The sequence below is a fragment of the Lepus europaeus genome, chromosome 20, assembly GCF_033115175.1.
Source record: "Lepus europaeus isolate LE1 chromosome 20, mLepTim1.pri, whole genome shotgun sequence".
Classification (NCBI taxonomy): Eukaryota; Metazoa; Chordata; class Mammalia; order Lagomorpha; family Leporidae; genus Lepus; species Lepus europaeus.
Window position 1 is genome coordinate 26765945 of NC_084846.1, and position 20677 is coordinate 26786621.

At 52.8% G+C, this 20677-nt stretch overlaps 2 protein-coding genes across 2 annotated transcripts; one reads left to right on the forward strand and one right to left on the reverse strand.

Annotated features, from left to right (window-relative positions):
- Positions 1 to 7487: 7487 nt before the first annotated feature.
- Positions 7488 to 8412, reverse strand: LOC133749376 (uncharacterized). Its single transcript, XM_062178542.1, has 2 exons — positions 8155 to 8412; positions 7488 to 7938 (listed from the first exon to the last, which is right to left on the reverse strand). Exons 1-2 carry the CDS (start codon positions 8410 to 8412, stop codon positions 7495 to 7497), a joined length of 702 nt encoding a protein of 233 aa, XP_062034526.1. The 3' UTR covers positions 7488 to 7494.
- A 6558-nt stretch (positions 8413 to 14970) lies between these two features.
- IL6 (interleukin 6) lies at positions 14971 to 19413 on the forward strand. The gene is made up of 5 exons (XM_062178566.1): positions 14971 to 15077; positions 15247 to 15449; positions 16384 to 16497; positions 17443 to 17595; positions 18845 to 19413. The coding sequence occupies exons 1-5, from the start codon at positions 15062 to 15064 to the stop codon at positions 19010 to 19012; spliced, it is 654 nt and encodes a 217-aa protein (XP_062034550.1). The 5' UTR covers positions 14971 to 15061; the 3' UTR covers positions 19013 to 19413.
- Positions 19414 to 20677: the final 1264 nt, after the last annotated feature.

A 20677-nucleotide genomic window follows, 5' to 3' on the forward strand; every position in this document is an offset into this window, starting at 1 on the left:
AACTCAGACCAGTATGTCCATTGTCAGTATCCGTATCACCTCTATTCTGTACAGTTAGCCAGAAAGGTAGGTGAAAAAAGGACACACAGAGAAAAACGGGTTATGGAATATAATAAGGCATTTTGCTACTTTGGATTTATAGATCTGTGTCATATAGATTTCACGTGCCAGAGTGACACTGTGACACAGAGGGCAAAGCTGCTGCTTGGGATGCTTGCATCCTCTATCAGAGTACCTGGAAACAGAAAACATTTGTGTTCACTGGTAGGTTGAATGTCAGGCACTGAGCTCGATGCTTTACACACACTGATTCATCTGAACTTCACTCTCTGATGGTAGCTGAGGTTTGGAGAGGTTAAATGACTTAACCTAAGATCACCCAGTCTCTCAGAATATATATATTTCTGCTGATTACTACTGGGTGATAGATAATTTTGCAAATTTGTATCTTTTCACCTACCTCTATATTCTACACTGAACATGTATTACTTATATAATTCATTTTTATGAATTAAAAATACTTCATTTTTCGGGGCTGGCTCTGTGGCACAGTAGGTTAAAGCCCTGGCCTGAAGCACCGGCATCTCATATGGGCGCCAGTTCTAGTCACGGCTGCTCTTCTTCTGATCTAGCTCTCTGCTATGGCCTGGGAAAGCAGTAGAAGATGGCCCAGGTCCTTGGGTCCCTGCACCCACGTGGGAGACCAGGAAGAAGCTCCTGGCTCCTGGCTCCAGGTTGGCGCAGCTCAGGCCATTGCAGCTATCTGGAAGTCAACCAGCAGACGGAAGACCTCTCTCTCTCTGTCTCTACCTCTCTCTGTAACTCTTTCAAGTAAATAAAAATAAATCTTTAAAAAAATACTTCATTTTGAATATTTGTCTGTCTCTGCTTGTCTGATAGCTAAGACATCGACCACCTCTTTGCAGTGACCTGTCTTGGCTCTGGTGTCTCCAGAGTCAGTGCAGTGTGCCTAGGCCACCGGTCCTTGGAGTGTTGACATATACAGCACCCACCCAGCCACAACAGGTCCAGGACCAGCTGTTTGGGTGAGAACTAGACGAGAACATTAGACTCTGGGGGCTTTCAACAGTTATTCCTCAATTTAGGGACCCCCTGCCCCCACTGTTCCATTAAGAATGGGCTCTAAGTTACTAAGCATGGCTAACGAAGGTCCACAGGATCACAGAACCACAGAAGCTCAAGCCTGGAGGGAAGTTAGAAAACCTCTCTTTAACCGGGTTCCGAGATGGAACAGCTTTGTCCCAAATCCTCCAGTCGGTCATCACCTCAATGCTCACAAAACACAAGAAACCGAAGATTTAGCAATGCAGTAAAAAGAAAGCCTGCTCCAGAGAAACCCTACATTCGGCCAAAAGCTTTCGCTGCCAATCTACGAAACCGCAGCCTCCTTCAGAATCTTGCACTAAGGCCAGCAGGACCTGCCAACAGAGTGGCCACACGATATCCCACAGAAAAAGCCCTGGACCCAGCCGTCCTGCTGGCAACTGACCTGTCCCGGACTACATTCCCGCTACCTGCAGTGGCTTTCCTGGGCCACCGTGAACAAGCTGCATGGAGGGGATGAGTCTGCGGCAGCTTCCTAACCTGAGGCAGTCAACAGCAACCATCTGGGCACCGAGTCTCTAAAGAAACCTTTGGGAATAGCAGGCCATTCCACTCACGGTGATCACTTGCCGAGCCAAAGAGCAAAGCAGGTCATGCCTTCCCTCCCGTCACCACCTCTCAGCCACCCCCATCTCACCCACAGGAAAGTAGCACTTAAGAAACATGGCTTCCAGGGTCCCTGGCTGATCTAGGGTCACCATGCCGCAGAGCAGTTGGGGAGCCCAATGCCGCAGCTCAAACACGGACCCAGCCGGGCAGGGGCAGCCACAGGCCTGGAAGAACAGCAGCAGCAGAGGGCCAGCCCAGGCTTCCTGGGTACTCAACTCTCTAGGGCCACACTTCCACCAAGAGGGCATCACTCCTTGGAGCTACATCACAGAAGGCCTGTAGGCCAAGGACTCCGCTCTGTGCCACACGAGCCCACACACACACAGGGACGTGGAACAGTGGTCCAACAGCCTGAGAAACACCAAGGATTCGCGGACACACTTACCTTGACCTGAGTTCTTCTGTAGCGTTTGCAGTCGGTCTGGGTGGACTCTTTCTGAGGATCAGTAGACTTTGGTCTCAGAGCGACAGAGTGCTCAACGAGTCCAAAGCATGGCAAAGCACCGCATGGCGATCCTTCCCCTGTGACGACCTGAGAGGCCTTCCCTGCCATCGCGGACTCAGCCTGCTAGGGAGAGCCCTCAGGAGGCTTGGGTCACAGGGACTAAGGCGCTCGCTTTACCACAAAGAAGAGGCCAAAAGGGCAGGGCAGGGAGGTGAACTACATCACAGCCCGGCCGGCAGAATCCCCTGGTCTGGCCTTCAAGCCGCTTCTTAGTACCTTAATTTTGAGGGGACCGAGTGGAAGGAACCAGGCAAGGCTTTGCACACTGGGTTTCTGCCTGTGACACTGAACTCAGAGAACTGAAATCTTTGAAGAAACCAGCGAGGGCTCAAATTGACACCCGAGAAGAAACTGACTGGTCGCTCCTCACTGACAAGTCGACGTTTCCTGATTGTGAAGCAGAACCAGTAGCCACAATTGTCGAAGGCCCAGGCCACAGAGGGAGAAGAAAGGCAGCCCTGAAACTCAGCCCCATGGCCCTCCACAGCGTGCACAGCGGGGCCCATGGGGCTCCTTCAGGAACGGCAAGGCGAGTTCTCATCACCAAGCCAGCTTCGGAGCCGCTCAGGGCACTCCCTTCCAGGCCTGCACACCAGGGCCCAGGGGTGCAGAGGGGGTCCCAAAGCACTGCCGCTGCCCCAGGAGAGGCCACTTCCCCCCTGCGATGCCTGGGAGTTTCCACTTTGGTTGGGAGATAGTAACTCTGCAGGGGCATAGACCAGGCGGCCACCATGTAGATTTTCATCAGAAACACAGCAGGGAAGATGTGCCCCCTCCCCTGGTCTAGAGGGAGCTAAGTCATCCCCCTCCTACTCACAAGAAAAAGTTGAAGCCAGAACAAGTACTGCGGGCAGCCATTAGCACTGAGACTGCTGGAGGCCAGATCTGGGCTGCACCAGGCTGGGAACTGCAGAGAGCTTTGGTCCACTGGGCCTGGCCGCCCTGCATGATCAGCAGGCTCTTCCCAAAAAGACCCACCATAGGTGCTGCCCTAGCGGTCACTTTCCAAAGGATGCCACTGCTTTTTCCAAAGCATAGCATTCCCCAGGGCCTTCCGGCCTGATGTTTGCTCAGTGGGACTCAGTCCCAGAAGCAGCCGCTCACTCACTGTCTCACTGTTTCAGTTCGCAAACTTCTCATGACTCGGTGACAAGTGAAACCGCGTTCTGACAACAGCTGCAAATTCCCTAACAATCAGCTTCTTCCCTTTTCTTCTTGGGATCCTCCCTCCTGGTCAGTCACCCCCCACCCTGTAGGACATGGGCAGGGACCACAGTGCTACCTCTGCTCTCATGATTTGCACAGAACCCCCATCCGGAGAGCAGAGACACCAAGCGGAAGTTACTTCTCCCCTGCACCTCCAATGTACTTGAGGCCTCTCCAAACTTAGACAGCACCACCACGGAGGAAAGCAGGCAAGGGCTGTCATTCTGGGGAACACAGGACACAGAGTAGTTCTTCTGGGACACGTCTAGCCCCACATGAGGTGGGATGGGAAGCAGAGCTGCCCTGGTTCCCTCGCAACCCCCCATGCCTTCCCCTTTGTCCTGCCCTTCTGGGGCTCGGGAGGAGCTCATTTCTCCGTGACCTCCCATGGAAACTGCACAGGTGGCAAAAGTTGCAGTGCATGCACACCCATCAACCAGCCACGGGAACACGGAGGGGAGTCCCTGGACGCCACAAGACCCTGTCTCAGACGCACATAGCAGGAGATCCACAGAACTGGGGATTAGGCACTACCTCTGAGGAATGAAGCCAAGAAGGCAAGGAGGCTTACCTTTCCCAGTGGGAACATTTTATCATGGACATGGACTTCTATTTTAATAAGAATTTTTATTGAAAAGGTAAATCCAGCGGCCAGCTTGGGGGCACAGCAGGTTAGGCTGTTGCCTGTGACACATCCCACTGGTGGGAATCCCTGCTGCTCCAAGTTAATGCACCTGGGAAAGCAGTGGATGACAGGTGCAACTTCTTGGGCCCCTGCCACCCATGTGGAAGACCCAGAAGGAATTCCAGGCTCGCATCTTCAGCCTGGCCCAGTCCTGGCCATCGCAGCCATTTGGGGACTGTACCAGCAGGCAGAAGATATCGCTCCTCTCCTCCCTCTAACTATGCCTTTCAAATAAATAAATCTGGGGGAAAAAAAAAAGAAAGAAAAAGTATATCTATACATCCTATTGAGTCACTAAGTTTCAGTATTTGAAATTCATCAAGTTGCATTTTCCAAAAAAGAGAGGTTTGAGAACAAGCAGTTGCACACAGCAGAAGCCCCTCACAGTGCAGTGCGGGGTGGGGGATGGGGGGGGCTTCATTCAGTGCAGGGCCCAGGGTCCCGGGCATAGTGTCAACGCTGCTTAACTCCCAGAGGCACTAAAAGCGAAACCATGCAGCCACCCTTCTCCGTTTTTGTTCAAAAATCAAAAGCCCCCCACTACCACCAGAGGACCACTGCCTCTGTGTACACCAGGAAGGGCGAAAGAATGGAGGAACTGGGCGTGTGCTGAAATGTCACATCCAGAGGAAGGTACATGCCCTAGCAGAGGTCACTGCTTTTGTGATCTTGAGATTTCTCTTGCAAAGCAAAGAGAGCCAATTGTGATGTTAATGTTGTGCTTTGTAAATAACTTTTTCAGCAATATGCAAGGGACCCTGGTCCAGCCTGGAGCCATCCTCAGCCTTGTGGGGCAGAGTCCATTTGCATGAGAGCAAGGCAAGAGCGGGTCAGTGCAAGCTTGGCCAGGACAAGAAGCCTCGGTGGCAGAAAGCGAAGCCTGATGCAAGCCTTGAGTGGTTGCCTGTGAAGGACCCTAATCCCCGCTGGGTCCTTTAGATTGCGACCCCAGACTCAAAAATCCTCAGACCAGACGATGCAAATGCAAGAGGCAAATGCAAGAGGCGGCTTTATTTCACGAGCGCTCGCGGACACCATCTCCAGACCCGACTCAGCGGGAGGCAGGAGAGAGGCGAGGCATGCGTAGTAGTGTCTGGGGGGCGCTTATATACCTGGGAGAGAGCAGAAGCGGGGGATACAGAAGCAGAAAAAAAGCGTGGTTACAGGGTTTCCATAAGACAATGGGGTGGGGGCATGCAGAAAATACCTTGCATACTTTTGCCGTCTGCGGGACCCACAGATAAGGGGCGGTTGGGTGCTTCCTATGCCTTTATCTGGCGCCATTATCTCAAACCACCTGCCCGTGACTTATGGTATCGGCCCAATTTCCAGGAAATGTTTTATTAGAGTTCCCTAAGATGGTGCTGGGGTAGTTAAAATGGCGTGACCATTGTCAGGGTTGTTCATTCCCCACTTTGGTCTTGTAAATTAGGAAAATCCTTTCCTAAGGGCAATCCTGATCCTCGGAGCGTTTTAAGGCCTGGTATTGCTGAGTCAGGACCATGGCCTGAACGCGTGACAGCCCATCCCTGACAAACTGTGTCAATCGGTTAAAAAGGCAGGGGCCAAGTGTCAGGATCAATATTAGCAGAAAGATGGGGCCTATAAGAGAGGAGAATAGGGTCATGGACCAGGGGGAACATTTCCAGATACTCTCGTACCAGCCCTGCTGTGACTCCAATTCCCGTTGCCTTCTGTCCAGTCTTTCTCTGAGTTTATCCAGGGTCTCAGTTACTACCCCAGTTTGATCGGCATAGAAGCAGCACTCTTCCCTCAGCGCTGCACAGAGCCCTCCTTCCTTAAGGAGCACAAGGTCCAACCCCCTTCGGTTTTGCAGGACTACTTCCGAGAGGGAGGTCAGGGACTCCTTTAATGCCCTAACTGATTGCTCAAGGGCGCGTAGGTCGTCATTCATGGCCTGATGCAGGGACAAGTACTGGTCTGTACGTATTACAGCGGTAGTGCCTGTTGCTATTCCAGCTGTGATGCCGCCCAGACCCAGGAGCATGGCCAGTGTCAGAGAGACAGGCTCCCGCTTGGCCCGATGTAGGGGCGACTCAAAGAACTGGAGAACTGACTCATCAGAATGGTACGTTATACGGGGCCAGACCTGTACTAATACACAGTAGTCTCCAGTTTGTTTAAAAACCCCGGCATGCACACATGGGGTCAGTCCAGTTCTACAAGCCCAGTAAGTTTCATTAGGTGCCAGCAAATAGTAATTTCCTGGAAAAACCGACACGGAGTCACTACATAGCTGGAATTTGGGGGGTATTGTCCCTATACAGAGGCCTTGTCCTTCAACCTGGGTCAGAGTCAGTTGGTGGTCGTTTCCTTGACAGAGGGCTGGGGGTGAAGAGACATTTTTTATATTTGAGAGGTTATAAGGTAGAGCAATGCCCTCATAATAAGGAGGGCGAGGACTGAGGCACAGCCAGCAGTTCTGGGCCCTGGAAGGGTCCGTATAATTGAGGGCCTGGTAGGCCCCTCTTATTAGGTTTAAGAGACGGTCTCCCGTGCCCGGCAATGGAGCAGGAGACGAGTTAGGACTCACGGTTGCCCTTGGCCTCAGGGAGGGTGGAGAGGTCGGGGGTCGGCCCTGGGATCTCGGGGGTGTAACCTTAGACACAGGCCTCTGATCCGCCAACACTAGGTTGGGGCCTATAGACTGGGGGAGAGCTTCCTCTCTAAGTTGGATTTTAAATAGGAACCCGGGATCGCTACCAGAAACATAAAACCTCAACCCCCAAGTCCTTCCCAGTTGCCAGTCGGCGATGCTGGCCTTCTTCCCCTGTTCTGTGAAGGTAATGTTTAGGGGCACACAGAGTGGTTGTTTGGAACAGGGCCCTAGCCCTGTTCTTAGGGCTACACAATTTTCCCCTGTGGGGGTGAAATTACGACCTACAGAGATCCAACTGTCTCGGGAAAACGGCCTCCAGTAGGCTGCTCCAGTGGTTTCACATCCCCAGGCCTTACAGTAGAAGGATTCTGCCCCCCCCCACCACCACCGCCACTTATCTTCCGCAGACCTGCCATCCCTGGGGCACACGTAAAACTCAGATTGTCGGAGATAGCATCTAAACTGTGGATTCCTGCACCCGGGGTTATTTGCATTGGTTGAGTGCACGCCCCCGCCCGGTCCGGGCTCCATAGGGCTATCTGATCATGAGACATGCTAGGGATATCCCAGGTGTCTAGTCCTGCAACCAATTGACAGAGGAGGGCCACCATGTCCCAGAAGGGGCCACGCGGGTAACGGACCACACGACATCAGCGGTGGCAGATTTCACCTGCCACGTGAGCCTTTTTGGGGCGTGGGGGCTGGCCACAATCGGGGTAAGGAAAATCAAAAGTATTACAAGCACTAAACAGTCTTTAAGAGTCTTATCTTGAGTGGGTTTTGAGTGCGTTGTGCCTTCCATACTGTCCGGTCAGCGGGGCAGTCGTCCTGAGTTTTATCCTCCTCCGGTAGGGCTCGCTTCACATGGGACGCGTGAACCCAGGCGGCGATTCCGTCGACTTTTACCGCGGTGGGAGTTGTCAGCAGAACGGTGTAAGGGCCCTTCCAACGCGGCTCGAGGGTTTTGGACTGATGTCTGCGGATGTAGACGGAGTCTCCAATCTGGAACGGGTGAGGCACCACCGGACACTTGGACTGATATACTGCAGCCAGAGGCTTCCAGACTTGTCTCTGGATCAGCTGCAGAGCTTTCAGTCGGGTCTGCAGGCTGGGGGAAGTGGCATAAGAGTCAATACTAGGTCCTAGTAAATCGGCAAGTGGGGGAGGCCCTCCATAGAGTATTTCATATGGAGTTTACCCGAAGACAGAAGGGGTGTTACGAGCCCTAAACAAGGCCATTGGTAGTAACTCAACCCAATCTCTAGTGCCAGTCTCCATTATTAATTTAGTTAAGGTCTCTTTTATGGTTCGGTTCATACGTTCTACCTGTCCTGAACTCTGGGGTCTATATGCACAATGTAATTTCCAATCAATCCCCAGTACCTTGGCCACCGACTGACTTACCCGAGAGACAAAAGCTGGCCCGTTGTCGGACCCCAATACCTTGGGAAGGCCAAACCGCGGGAAGATTTCTTCAAAAATGTTCTTGACGACCACCTGTGCCGTCTCCTTCTTTACCGGGAAAGCTTCAGTCCAGCCAGAAAAGGTGTCTACAAACACTAATAGATATTTAATCCCATACCTGCCGGGGCGAATCTCAGTGAAATCAATTTCCCAGTTTGTTCCGGGCCTGGTCCCGCGCACTCTCGCCCCTTCCGGCATCTTAAGGCGTTTTGGGTTTACCTTTGCGCATGGGACACAATATTCTGTTACCTGTTTGACCAATGTGTCCAATCCTATTATGAAGTGGGTCTGCTCCTCTCTTTTTAACAAGGTTTTTAGCTTTTTGTATCCTAAATGAGTCCATCAGTGAAGGTCACTCACTATGTCTCTGGCCACTTTCTTGGCAGGACTATCTTGTTCTGAATTCTCCAAGCCTTCTCCTGTTCGTCATACCTTCCCCCTAACCTTTGGATGGCGTTTACGTCTCCATCCGAATATGTCCACCCGCCTTGGTCAGGAGAGGTAGGGGAAGTTTTGGAAGATCGTACTGTTAGTATTGGTTCTTTTAGGGCAACTGTCTTGGCCACCTCATCCGCCATCCGGTTGCCTTTTGCTACCGGGTCCTCGCCTTTCTGATGGCCTGGGCAATGGATGATGCTCAGCCTCTTTGGGAGGTGGAGGGCTTGTAGGAGGTCGAGGATCTCCTGTTTGTTTTTAATGTCTTTTCCTCCTGAAGTCAGTAACCCCCTTCTATGATATATCTCCCCGTGGATATGGGCCGTGGCAAACGCGTAGCGGCTGTCAGTGTAGATATTTACCTTCTTTCCCTCGGCCGCCCGGAGAGCCTGGGTTAGTGCCACGAGTTCGGCCCTTTGAGCTGAAGTCCCTGGTGTTAGGGCCGAGGCCCAGATAACAGTCTTTCCGTCCACCACTGCTGCCCCCGCCCTTCTCTCACCTTGGTGTAGGAAGCTGCTCCCATCAGTGTACCAAGTATGCTCCGCGTCTGGCATGGGCAGGTCTGTTAAATCTTCTCGGGTTCCATGCGCTTCAGCCAGCACTTGGTGACAGTCATGACTGACCTGCGACTCAGTTCCGGGCTTCGGGAGCAGGGTGGCAGGATTGAGCAAGGCAGGAGTCCCAGAATGAATCTTCTCAGGGTTGAGTAGCACGGTTTGATAATGGGTAATTCTGGCGTTAGATAACCACCTGTCTGGGGGCTGGCGGATGATAGTCTCTATGGCATGGGGCGCCACTATGGTGAGGGGCTGGCCCAAAGTTAACTTGTCCGAGTCTCTTACCAGGACAGCCACTGCCGCAATCATGTGGAGACAGGGCGGCCATCCGGTAGCAACATTGTCCAGTTTTTTTTGAAAAATATGCTACAGGTCTCCTCCATGGTCCCAGCCTCTGGGTTAGGACTCCTTTCGTTATGCCCCCATTTTCATCCACGTACAAGGTGAACGGTTTGACCGGGTCGGGAAGGCTCAGCGCTGGGGCTTCCAGTAGGGCCCGTTTGATCTTATCAAATGCTAACTGCTGTTCCTGGCCCCATATGAAAGGGGAATTTGCTCTCGTGAGGGGGTAGAGAGAGGCCGCCATTTCAGCAAATCCCGGTATCCAGAGGCGGCAGAAGCCGGCACTACCCAGGAACTCCCTGAGTTGGCGGGCGTTCTTAGGTGGCGGGATAAGTGCCACGGCTTGCTTATGCCCTTCCGTAAGCCACCTCCGGCCTCCCTCCAGTACATATCCCAGGTAGGTTACACGTCGGGTGCAGAGTTGAGCCTTCTTTGCAGAGGCCCTGTATCCCAACTCACCCAGTTTTTGGAGCAGAGCCTCGGTTCCTTTGATGCAGCTCTGTTCTGTCTCTGCTGCCAGCAGTAGGTCGTCCACATACTGTAATAAGATCAGCTCTGGATGGCTTACCCGGAAGTCCGCCAAGTCCTGGTGGAGTGCCTCATCAAACAGCGTGGGAGAATTTTTGAATCCCTGGGGGAGCCTGGTCCAAGTCAATTGTCCCGAAAATCTGGTTTCGGGGTCCTTCCATTCGAAGGCGAAGATGGGCTGACTCTGTGGGCTCAGCCTCAGGCAGAAGAAGGCATCCTTTAAATCAAGAACTGAGTACCAGGCATGGCTTGGAGGCAAGGTACTGAGTAGATTATAAGGGTTAGGGACTGTGGGGTGAATGTCCTCAGCCCTACGATTTACTTCCCTCAGATCTTGTACAGGCCTGTAATCATTAGAGCCGGGCTTTTTGACCAGTAGCAGGGGAGTGCTCCAAGGTGACTGGCAAGGCTTTAATATGCCTAACTGTAGCAATCTTTGTATGTGGGGCTGGATCCCGTCCTTAGCTTCCTTAGCCATGGGGTATTGGCGGATAGACACGGGAGTAGCCGCGGGCTTCAGAGTCACTATCAGCGGGGGCCGCCTAACAGCCAGTCCTACCCCTGCCGTTTCTGCCCAGGCTGTGGGAAACTTAGCAAGCCACTCGGGACTGTTCCGGGGGGTTGGAGGGCTTTCGTGAAGGCGATGCTCGTCCTCCAGCCGGAGAGTCAGCACGTGGAGGGGTTGGCCTGTAGGGCCGATCACCGTAGCCCCTTTGTCTTGAAAGTGGATCTGCGCCCCGACCTTCGAGAGGAGGTCCCTCCCCAACAAGGGATAGGGGCAATCCGGCACCAGCAAAAAGGAGTGGGTCACCTGCCCCGTGGACAGGTGGACCTTACGCTCCGTTGTCCACCGATATAATTTTCCTCCAGTGGCTCCCTGTACCCAAGATGTCTTGGAACTTAACGGCCCCTCAGCGCTGGTAAGAACTGAATGTTGGGCCCCAGTGTCGACCAGGAACGTGACGGTCGGCCTCCCACTTTAAGGGTTACCCGGGGCTCAGGGGGAGGCTCCTGGCCCTGACTCCCCTAAGCTTCATCCTCGAGTGGCAGTACCGGGGCGGGTCTTCTTCGCCCCCCCCGCTGTTTCTTGTTGGGACAATCTTTTGCCCAATGTCCCCTCTCCTTGCAGTAGGCGCATTGGTCATGCTCCACTCACAGTCTACGCCGGTCTCCCGGGTCCCTGCCTTGTCTAGGCCTGGCCTGCTCTGACCCTGCAACTACGGTGGCCAAGATCTTACTTAATTCCTTATTTCGTTTCCTGTCCCTCTGGTCTTGTCTGCTCTCCTGTTCCCTGCGTATTCTTTCTTCCCTCTCCTCCTGCATTTCTCTTTTATTGAAAATTTTTTCTGCCTCTTTTACCAAATCCGGCAGGGTGTAGCCCTGTAATCCCTCCAGCCTCTGTAATTTAACTCGAATGTCCGGTGCCGATTGTCCAATGAAGGACATTATCACCTCAGCTTGCCGGTCGGGGGCCTGAGGGTCGAAGGGTGTGTACATTCGATATCCTTCCATTAATCTTTCTAAAAATCCTGCCGGGGTCTCCTCACTTCCCTGCATAATAGCACGTACCTTAGCCAAATGAGTGGGGCGCCTCCCGGCCCCTCTGAGACCTGTCAGGAGAATCTGGCGATAGAGACGGAGATGTTCCCTACCAGCCGCCGTGTTGAGATCCCAGTCCGGGCGACTTAGTGGGAACGCCGCATCGATTTCGTTGGGCAACAGAGTGGGCCGGCCATCGTTTCCTGGCACATTTTTGCGGGCCTCCAGGAAGACTCGCTGCCTCTCCTCGGTGGTGAGAAGCGTCTGTCAAAGCTGCTGACAGTCATCCCAAGTGGGCTGATGGGTTAACAGTAAGATAGATTCAATTAGCCCCGTCAGGGCCTGGGGGTCTTGGGAAAACGGGGGGTTATGAGTTTTCCAGTTATACAAGTCAGAGGCTGAGAAGGGCCAATACTGGGTTTGGCCGGCCACCGAACGGAGGGGCAGGGCATGAGACAACCAGGTGTCCTCCATCCCTCTGCCTCGCTCGCAGCGCGGCCGCTGAGCAGAGGGAGCCGGCCCCTCAGGAGCGGGGCGAGCATATGGGGGCGGGGGTTCTAACAACAACAGATCCTTCTGTCCTCCCTGTAGGACAGGGGGGTTTTGGGATTTTGCTTTTGAAAGTTCCTCCAGTGGGTAAAGTGAGGATGCCGGGGAAGGGTCCTCCGGCTTAGCAGGCGCGGGGAGGGCAGCGGGCAGGTAGGAAGGAAGGGGGATCAAGGGTGTTGTCGGGGGAGGAGGAGGAGGCTTAGGTTGAGATTCCCCCTCCGCGGACGGAGTCGGTGAGAGGAAGGGCTTAACCCACACAGGAGGGTTCCGAACCAAGTCCTCCCAGACGGTGATATAGGGTACCTGGTCAGGGAGCCCCTGTGGTCCGGCTCGACAAACACGATCTTTCACCTGCGAGATAACATTTGGGTTAAAGGTTCCATCCTCCGGCCACCCGGCCCCATGAGTCGGCCACTCTGTGGAACTGAGAGTGACCCATTTTTTCTTCTTGATTTCCACCGAAAGACTGCATGCACGCTCCTGGACCTCTTTCCAATGACCTAAAGTGAGGCTCAACGGGGTGGTTAATTGCTGCCCCATGGCCGGGGAAGGATAGAAGAAGACGAAATAAAGACCAAGAAACACAGATACACACAAGACAAACAATACAAGTCGCGCGACTACAGACCGGCGTAAAAGTGAAACTAATAATTCAGATGGGAGCGGCCGGCTGGCCAGGCTCTCCCCGGGAAGGAGAGAGACGTGTCTCTCTCCTTCCCCCAGAACACCGCTGGAGTGTCCTCCAGGGTAAGACCAGGGATCTTAGGACACGTCTGTCTCCCCCACTGGTCCGATACAGATACAGGTCCTGTACAGGCACAATCTCAGAAGGCGCCGCTAATTGAGACAAACACACGTCATGACACTTACACAGAGAGGGGGATTGCCTTACCTCCGGCTGGCCTTTTGAGGGCTTGAGTCGTGGGTCGTTCGATCTCGGTGGGACCTCCAAATGAAGGACCCTAATCCCCGCTGGGTCCTTTAGATTGCGACCCCAGACTCAAAAATCCTCAGACCAGACGATGCAAATGCAAGAGGCGGCTTTATTTCACGAGCGCTCGCGGACACCATCTCCAGACCCGACTCAGCGGGAGGCAGGAGAGAGGCGAGGCATGCGTAGTAGTGTCTGGGGGGCGCTTATATACCTGGGAGAGAGCAGAAGCGGGGGATACAGAAGCAGAAAAAAAGCGTGGTTACAGGGTTTCCATAAGACAATGGGGTGGGGGCATGCAGAAAATACCTTGCATACTTTTGCCGTCTGTGGGACCCACAGATAAGGGGTGGTTGGGTGCTTCCCATGCCTTTATCTGGCGCCATTATCTCAAACCACCTGCCCGTGACTTATGGTATCGGCCCAATTTCCAGGAAATGTTTTATTAGAGTTCCCTAAGATGGTGCTGGGGTAGTTAAAATGGCGTGACCATTGTCAGGGTTGTTCAGCGTGTATTACTAATTCCTTTGCAGCCACCTTGAGATTCAAATCAAGTCATGCAAAGACAGGCAGCTAGGAACACAAGCTCTAGAAGATTCCATGCACAGGGCCTTCCTTTGTCATCCCATCAATGAAGTGAGTAGTGTGCCAGAGCTGTGCCACAGCAGGTTTAACTGCCACCTGTGACACTGGTATCCCTTCTCAGAGCAGCTGTTTGAGTCCCAGCTGCTCTGTTTCCCATCTAGCTTCCAGCTAATGTACCTGGGAGAGCAGTGGGAGATGATCCACATGCCTGGGTCCCTGCCAGCCACTTGTGAGGCTCAGATGGACAGCCAGGCTCCTGACTTCAGCTTGGTCTAGACTTGACTGTTGCAGCCATTTGGGGACTGAGCTAGCAGAAGGAAGATCTCTGTGTCTCCCTCTCCCTCTGTAACTCTCTTAAATAAATAAATCTTAAAAAAAAAAAAATAGTAGTAGTACTCTTCATGTATCTGTGGGCCTCAGTAACTTGAAGGCTCCAGCTGACCTGAGACCTGACCAGTACCCTTCAGGTGCCCCAGGGGCACAGGGTCCTACGGCTGCTGACAGTGGTGGGGACACTGAGTGGGAACAGCATGAGCAGCCCAGGGCAACGCACAGAGATCAAAGTCCTCATAGGGAGGATCCCCAAGGGGTCACTAAGGCGAGAGCAGGAGGAGACTGAGGCCACGTGGCACACCACTGAGTCACTCATGCAGTGCCACACGCACCAGTGGGGACTCCTAGAAATAACGGTGTGAGGCAGGAGCAGGCAATTCTGCTGCACCTGCTCACGGCAGGAGCCAAGTGAGCGAAGTGCTGAGATGTCCGCTGGCTGTATCCCCTGGTTGTAAGTCCAGGGCTTGCAGGACTCCAGTGCTGTCTGTGGTCTGAGCTAAGGAGAGGCATTCCCAACAGCCTAGGGATTTTACAAATGCGAATAAAACTGAATACTGAATTCTAGCCCCTTATCTTACAATGGAAGCTACTTGGAGAGAAAAAAAAAAAAAAACCACAGTCAGCTTTAGCTCTTTTCGCCTCCTAGTCAAACTTGGACGTGACTTTAGTTTTATGCTTTCTCAAGACATGAGTGCTGAGTCATACTCAGTAAAGAAGTAGGAAGAAAGAAAGTTGAGGACACGCAGTGTCACTAGGTCCGGCTAGCCTGGGGCGATGAGCTCAGCCAGCACTTTTTCCCCAATTTGTGATTTTTGAGATGATGGCGACGTCACATTGCACAATCTTAATAGTTTCCTATCAACTCCACCCGCCCTGGCCCCACCCCCACCTCCAACAAAGATTTATCAAATGTGGGATTTTCCCCATGAGTCTCAAAATTACAGTCTCAACCCCCCATAAATATGAGGCTGGGGATGTCTGAGGCTCATTCTGCCTCTGAGCCCACCGGGAACAAACAGAGCTCCCTCTGGCCTCCAGGAGCCCGACTATGAACTCCTTCACAAGTAAGTGCAGGGAATTCCGGCCGCGCCGCCGCCGCCGCCGCCGCTGGGCGCGAGAGTCCCTGCGAGGCAGGGCGGGCGGCCCAGGCAGGGCTTGCCGGCGGCCAGCAGCCCGCGGCAGACGCCGGCCCTGCGCCGTCGCTCACGGCGCGCCCTTCCCTCCTTGGCACAGGCGCCCTCCGCCCAGGTCCCCTCGGCTGCTCGCTGGCGCTGCTCCTGGTGGTGGCTACTGCTCTCCCCACTTCAGCACCCGTGAGGGAGGACTCCAACACCAAGGCCAGCCCCGACAGAACCCTCATGCCGCCAGACAGAAAAGAAGCGAGCATCTCCAGCATCTTGTACATCCTGGAGAAGATCATGGAGCTGAGGAAGGAGGTGGGTAGGCTCGGCCCATGCCTTGGGGCCCGGGAGACAGCCCCAGCTGCCTGCAGGACTTCTCTGCTGCTGCCGCAGGGTGTTCCTCTCTTCTGGAAAGGATGGACTGGGGCTGGGGTCTCCGCTCCTCTGCCCATGCGCACAGCTGTCCTGCGCTGAGGCTCACCGATTCTCACGTCTCGCTTCTCTAACTGCAAAGTAGGATCTGTCCTCCTGCATCTCAAGCCTCAGACCTTGAGAAGATTAGCAGAGTGGTACCTGGGATGAATGTTCAGCTTCTCCCCGGGGAGCTGGAGAAGTTACATAACTGTGGGTGTGTGAGCTCAGTGGTTAGGACTCCCCAAAAGTCATTCCAATCAGATGCAGACCCTAGGGCACACCAAAGGGGCAAAATCACAAGCAGATTGAAGCTTCTCCCAACTTCAAATGCAAGGTGTCTTGGTTCAACCCGGTAGAAAGAACAGCAGAAGGGATTGGGAGCCCAGAGTCTGGTGCTGGCTCTCCTGGACCACTCTCGCATCATGGGGCGATTCCCTATCACCTCCATACTCTATCTGTAACATTATGGGGATGGGCGAGATGATGCCACACGTCCTTCCAGCTGAATTAGACTCACCAAAACTGTCATCACAACCATTGTCGTGTATGAAGCACCTACTGTGTGCCAGGCACCTTATGTGAGTCTTGTTGAGTCTTCCCCACTGGCCGGGGAGGAAGGTGGTGTCCCACTTAGGGATGAGGAAATTGGCACTCCTGCAGCCGCGGGTGAGCCTGGCCCAACTCCACAGGTTCCTGGCCTGGCACGGGTGCCAGTGGGCTGTGACTTTCATTTTTCTGAGAGGTTTTGCTGGCTGTGCAGGAGCATGACCTGGCCCTCTAGTGGTGCTTCTTTTATGGACACTTCAGCAAGAACGGCTCTGGTTTCCTTTTCCAGATGTGTGACCATGATGTCAACTGCATGAACAGCAAGGAGGCACTGGCAGAAGTCAACCTGCACCTTCCACGGCTGACAGAAGAAGATGGATGCTTCCCGTCGGCGTTGAACCATGTACGAACTTGTCATCTTTGCTGATGGCTGTTCCTTAGGCAGGAATCTCCCCATAGCTGTGTAAGCCAGGCAGCCCACAAGGAGGAGGGCGGATGTAGAGAGCATGGCAGGTGCAATGTTTTATGAGGAAATCAACTTAAAACTTTTTAAAAGGACACTTTATCTCTGGACAGGCATGGCCAGAGAGGGCCTCGGTGTGCTGTGATCTTCCTGACTGTCAAATGTTAAAAACTCCGGCAAGTTTAGCCAGCTCCTTTTGACTAAGCGAGCCTGGGAATTGCTTTCCTCTTTGGCTGCCCCTGGCAGGATCCAGGCCTGCACACCCTCTGAGTTCTCTCTCCACATCCCTGTCCTTCCAGACAGTGAGATGGTCTACACTTTTTTTCAGAGAGAGAGAGAGAGAGAGAGAGAGAGAGAGAGAGAGAGATCCTTCATCTACAACAGCCAGGACCCAGCCAGGCCAAAACCAGGAGCCCAGAACTCAATCTGGGTCTCTCCTGTAGGTGGCAGGGACCCAACTCCCCAAAGCCATCACACCTGCTACCTCCCAGGGTACACATCAGCAGGAAGTTGGATCAGAAGCAAGGGAGCCAGATCTCCAACCAGGCACATGAGATGTTGGTGTCTCAAGCTGCACCTTGACTGCCGCACCAAATGCCCAGCCCCTGTGCTGACTTCTAATTTTACATAAATGGAGGTTTATCCTGACACAGAGGAGGGCCGGAGTACAGGGAGAGCAGGGAGGGGAGAAACAGTCTAGCATTTGTTGGGCTCCACGTAATATTAGTTAATTACCTGGTTGTCCGGGTATTTTCGACAGGGGCAGCCAGTGCTGTTTGATGTCCCAAAACGGGACACGTGAAAGGCACTCGAAGTTCTCAAGAAGGGCAGAGGGAGGTGATGCATCCCAGCACTAACCACTCTTCCTGCTGTCTTCGCTCTCAGGAGACCTGCCTGCTGAGAATCACTTCCGGGCTGCTGGAGTTCCAGATGTACCTCGAGCACCTTCAGGCCAAGTTCAGGAGTGACGAAGAAAACACCAGGGTCAGCATCATGCTGAAGAACATCCGATACCTGATCAAGACCCTGAGGCCAAAGGTGGGTGCTCCTTCCCCCTCACCAGGCACGGGGAAAAAGGGCTCAGGGCCGTGGCACCACTGCAAAAGGGACCTGATGGTAGAAACAGGAAAGGACTGAGAAGAGTTCAGTCATTGTTTTGCTTTTTCTTTTTCTTTTTTTGGCTCTCTCATGCAAAACAAAACCCATCAGTAACTGTATTTAAAACTGTATTCAAAGAACCGCATTTAATACCAATTTCTAATAACTTAAAAGAAAAATATATCTGTAGAGGTAGAAGGAAGTGCTTCCAGTTCTTCCCAGTGATCCATGATAACAAGGAACAGAGGCTGCAAAGATCACTGTAATATTTCCCTTGCTGCCAAGCGCCTGTCTTGTCATTACGCTTCTTTCAACTCTTCTCCTCTAGGTCTTCCCAGGGGCTTAATGCCAAGAAATGGCTGAAGTCTAAAGGCTGGGAGGTATGGTGCCGGGATCTTGGCCACCACCTGCTCGCTGTTCAAACGTCAGATAGGGGTTGATGGCTCAGGGTGTAGGCGAGCTAAGCAAAGTGCAATGAGAATGGCCCTGGAATGAAATCCTGGGTGCTGAGCCTGCTTGTGCTATTTCTAGAAGTTTGCCTTAAACCAGGGGTTCTCATATGCTCATGTGCACTGGAAGCTCCCAGGGTCCTAGTTGCCACACAGAGTCTGACTCAGCAGGTCGGTGGGGTAGGGGGGATTGGTTTAGGTTCGTATTTCTGTCGAGCTTGCCTGTGATGCTGACGCAGCAGTCCTGGGGGTGAAAGGCCTTTCCCAAGTTAGTCATTCCCCTGTGGGGGCCTTTCGGAAAGTGTTTCCCAGCCCTCTTACACCACCAGATCCCACAGATGCTGCGGGGGATGCAGGCAGGGAAAGTGGAGAGAAGGGTTAGACTGAGAGGCCACTGAAATTTAACTGTGGGTTCTTCATTCATCCACTGAATTCCAACTATGTGCCAGGCCCTGTTTTGCATCACAGAACAGAAGACAATTAAGATACTGGTGTGCCTTCAGGATGTTCGTGGTCTCCTGGGAGAGACAACAGTAAATGAGTTGAGGAGAACTCACTAGCATCCTGATCAGGGCGGGACTGCCACAGAAGCAGGCCCCCCCCCCCCATAAGGCAGGGCAGGGAGCCCCAGTCAAACTCTTCAGTCCCCAGTTGGAACACCTTCCCGTCGCCAGAGCACCCTTCCACTGAGAGGATGTGTGCGATACTCAACAATCCCTTCTCTTCTCTTTCCTCCTCAGGTCAAGAATTTGAATGAAGGAGCCACCCTCAAGCCAGCCATTGTGGCCAGCCTGATGAAAAACCTGCAGCAGAAGGACCAGTGGCTGAAGACGACCACGATCCACTTCATCCTGCGCAACCTCACGGACTTCCTGCAGTTCAGCCTGCGTGCCGTGGGCCTGATGTAGGGTGGGCGTCCTTGCGTGCCGAATTTCATGGGCTCCACCCCCCATGGTCAGAACACACCATCCTGTCCACTGGACACATAACTCACATTGTTTACGAAACTAGGAAGATGAGTGTTAGGACACTATTTTAATTATTTTTTTAACTTATTAGTATTTAAATGTGGGAAGTTGGGTTAATTTATATGCGATTGATATTTATAACTTATGAAATGCCATTTGTGATATTATAACTATTCCAGTTGTGAATGAATAATGTAGAATGACTGGGCAATTTGAATATCCCCTGTTACAGAGCCAAATCTTTTCTTGGAATGTGTAGGCTTACCTCAAATGAATTGCTAACTTACACACTTTTCAAGAAATGTTTAAAGTATATTTATATAATGTTTAAACTATTCTATACCAATAAATTACATTTTTAAAAAAAAAAAAACCTGTGCCATGTGAAACGTAATATAAACAACTCTCTTGTCATCACCAACACACACACACACACACACACAAAAGCTGTTATCACCTGGACAAAGACATGTCTGAGCCTGCCGGCACAATGCGGCATGTGTCACAGCCAGCACACTGTGCACTCCTGGCACTTGCGGGCTCTCTTGGCGTGGGAGAGGAAGTGATTAGTCACCCAGCCGGCAGGTGAGGGAGGGCCCTAGATTTGATACCTAAGTCTCCCTAGCTCCAGATCCCCCACTGCTGCCCTATACACCCCTTCCTTCTAGAGAACTGAGAGGCAGAGCAGAAAAACCCCAAAACATGTTAAAACAGGGACTGCATTTACAGACGGATCAAAGCCTTCGAGACCATTCAGCCGCTTCTATAAGATGCCATGATGTGTGGATTTCCAGAAGCTCACTAAGAGTTCTACCTCCCGCCTCTGGCTTCTTCAAACACAGCGCACACCCTCCGTCACAGCATCTAGCACGCTGGTGGCATTTGAAAACCAATAGATTGTTCCCTCCAGGCAGCACGTGCGTTCCTCAGGAGAGCAGACTCGGGTGCCTTCACCGTGGCGTCCTGGGCATGTGATCTGGGGCTTGGGCAGAGGAACCCCCAGAGACATTTGCTGAATGAAGACAGCACATGCAGATGATCAAACACAAGACCCCCTGGTTTTTTGGAGGCTCTTAGTGTTAGGGTAGCTGGCTAATGTTGTAAACTTAGGTGTCCTCATCATATGAAAAGATAGGAATATGTGAAAGAAACATTCCAAGGACTTCTGGAAGGGGCAACAGCCCATCAGTGCATGTCTGTTCGCCTTCACTCCCTTCTGCACTGGAAACATTTGTCACCTGTCCTCTCACCAGCCCCGGAGCGACTGTGGAGGGGCCATCTGGGCAACTGAACGTGGCTCCCCCATTCCATCCCAACACAGTGCTGGGAATTTGGCACAGATTTCCCCTTTCCAACCCCGGCAATGTAAAAGTCCTATCTTCTAACAAAGCTCCTTCCCACCTAACCACATGGCCACCTCCCAACAGGGGAAGGACTCTGATGGCCAGGGAAAGTCCACAGAGGCCAAGAAGTGAGAGCAGCTCAGGAAGAAGAGACTCACAGTCTGATCTCTAGAAACCACACAGCACAAGTGGGCTTCCCAAAATCGGTGTCAAATAGAAGAACAAAGAGAAACAGCAGTTGGCTGAGGCGTCCAGTCCTTCC

Coding starts and splice junctions, on each gene's coding strand:
- LOC133749376 (XM_062178542.1), bottom strand. CDS start 8,412: ATGCCGGAAGGGGCGAGAGTGCGCGGGACCAGGCCCGGAACAAACTGG. Junction 7,939..8,154: donor GGCCAGCTTTTGTCTCTCGG/GTAAGTCAGTCG, acceptor GGGTAAACTCCA/TATGAAATACTCTATGGAGG.
- IL6 (XM_062178566.1), top strand. Junction 15,450..16,383: donor TCATGGAGCTGAGGAAGGAG/GTGGGTAGGCTC, acceptor TTCCTTTTCCAG/ATGTGTGACCATGATGTCAA. Junction 16,498..17,442: donor TCCCGTCGGCGTTGAACCAT/GTACGAACTTGT, acceptor CTTCGCTCTCAG/GAGACCTGCCTGCTGAGAAT.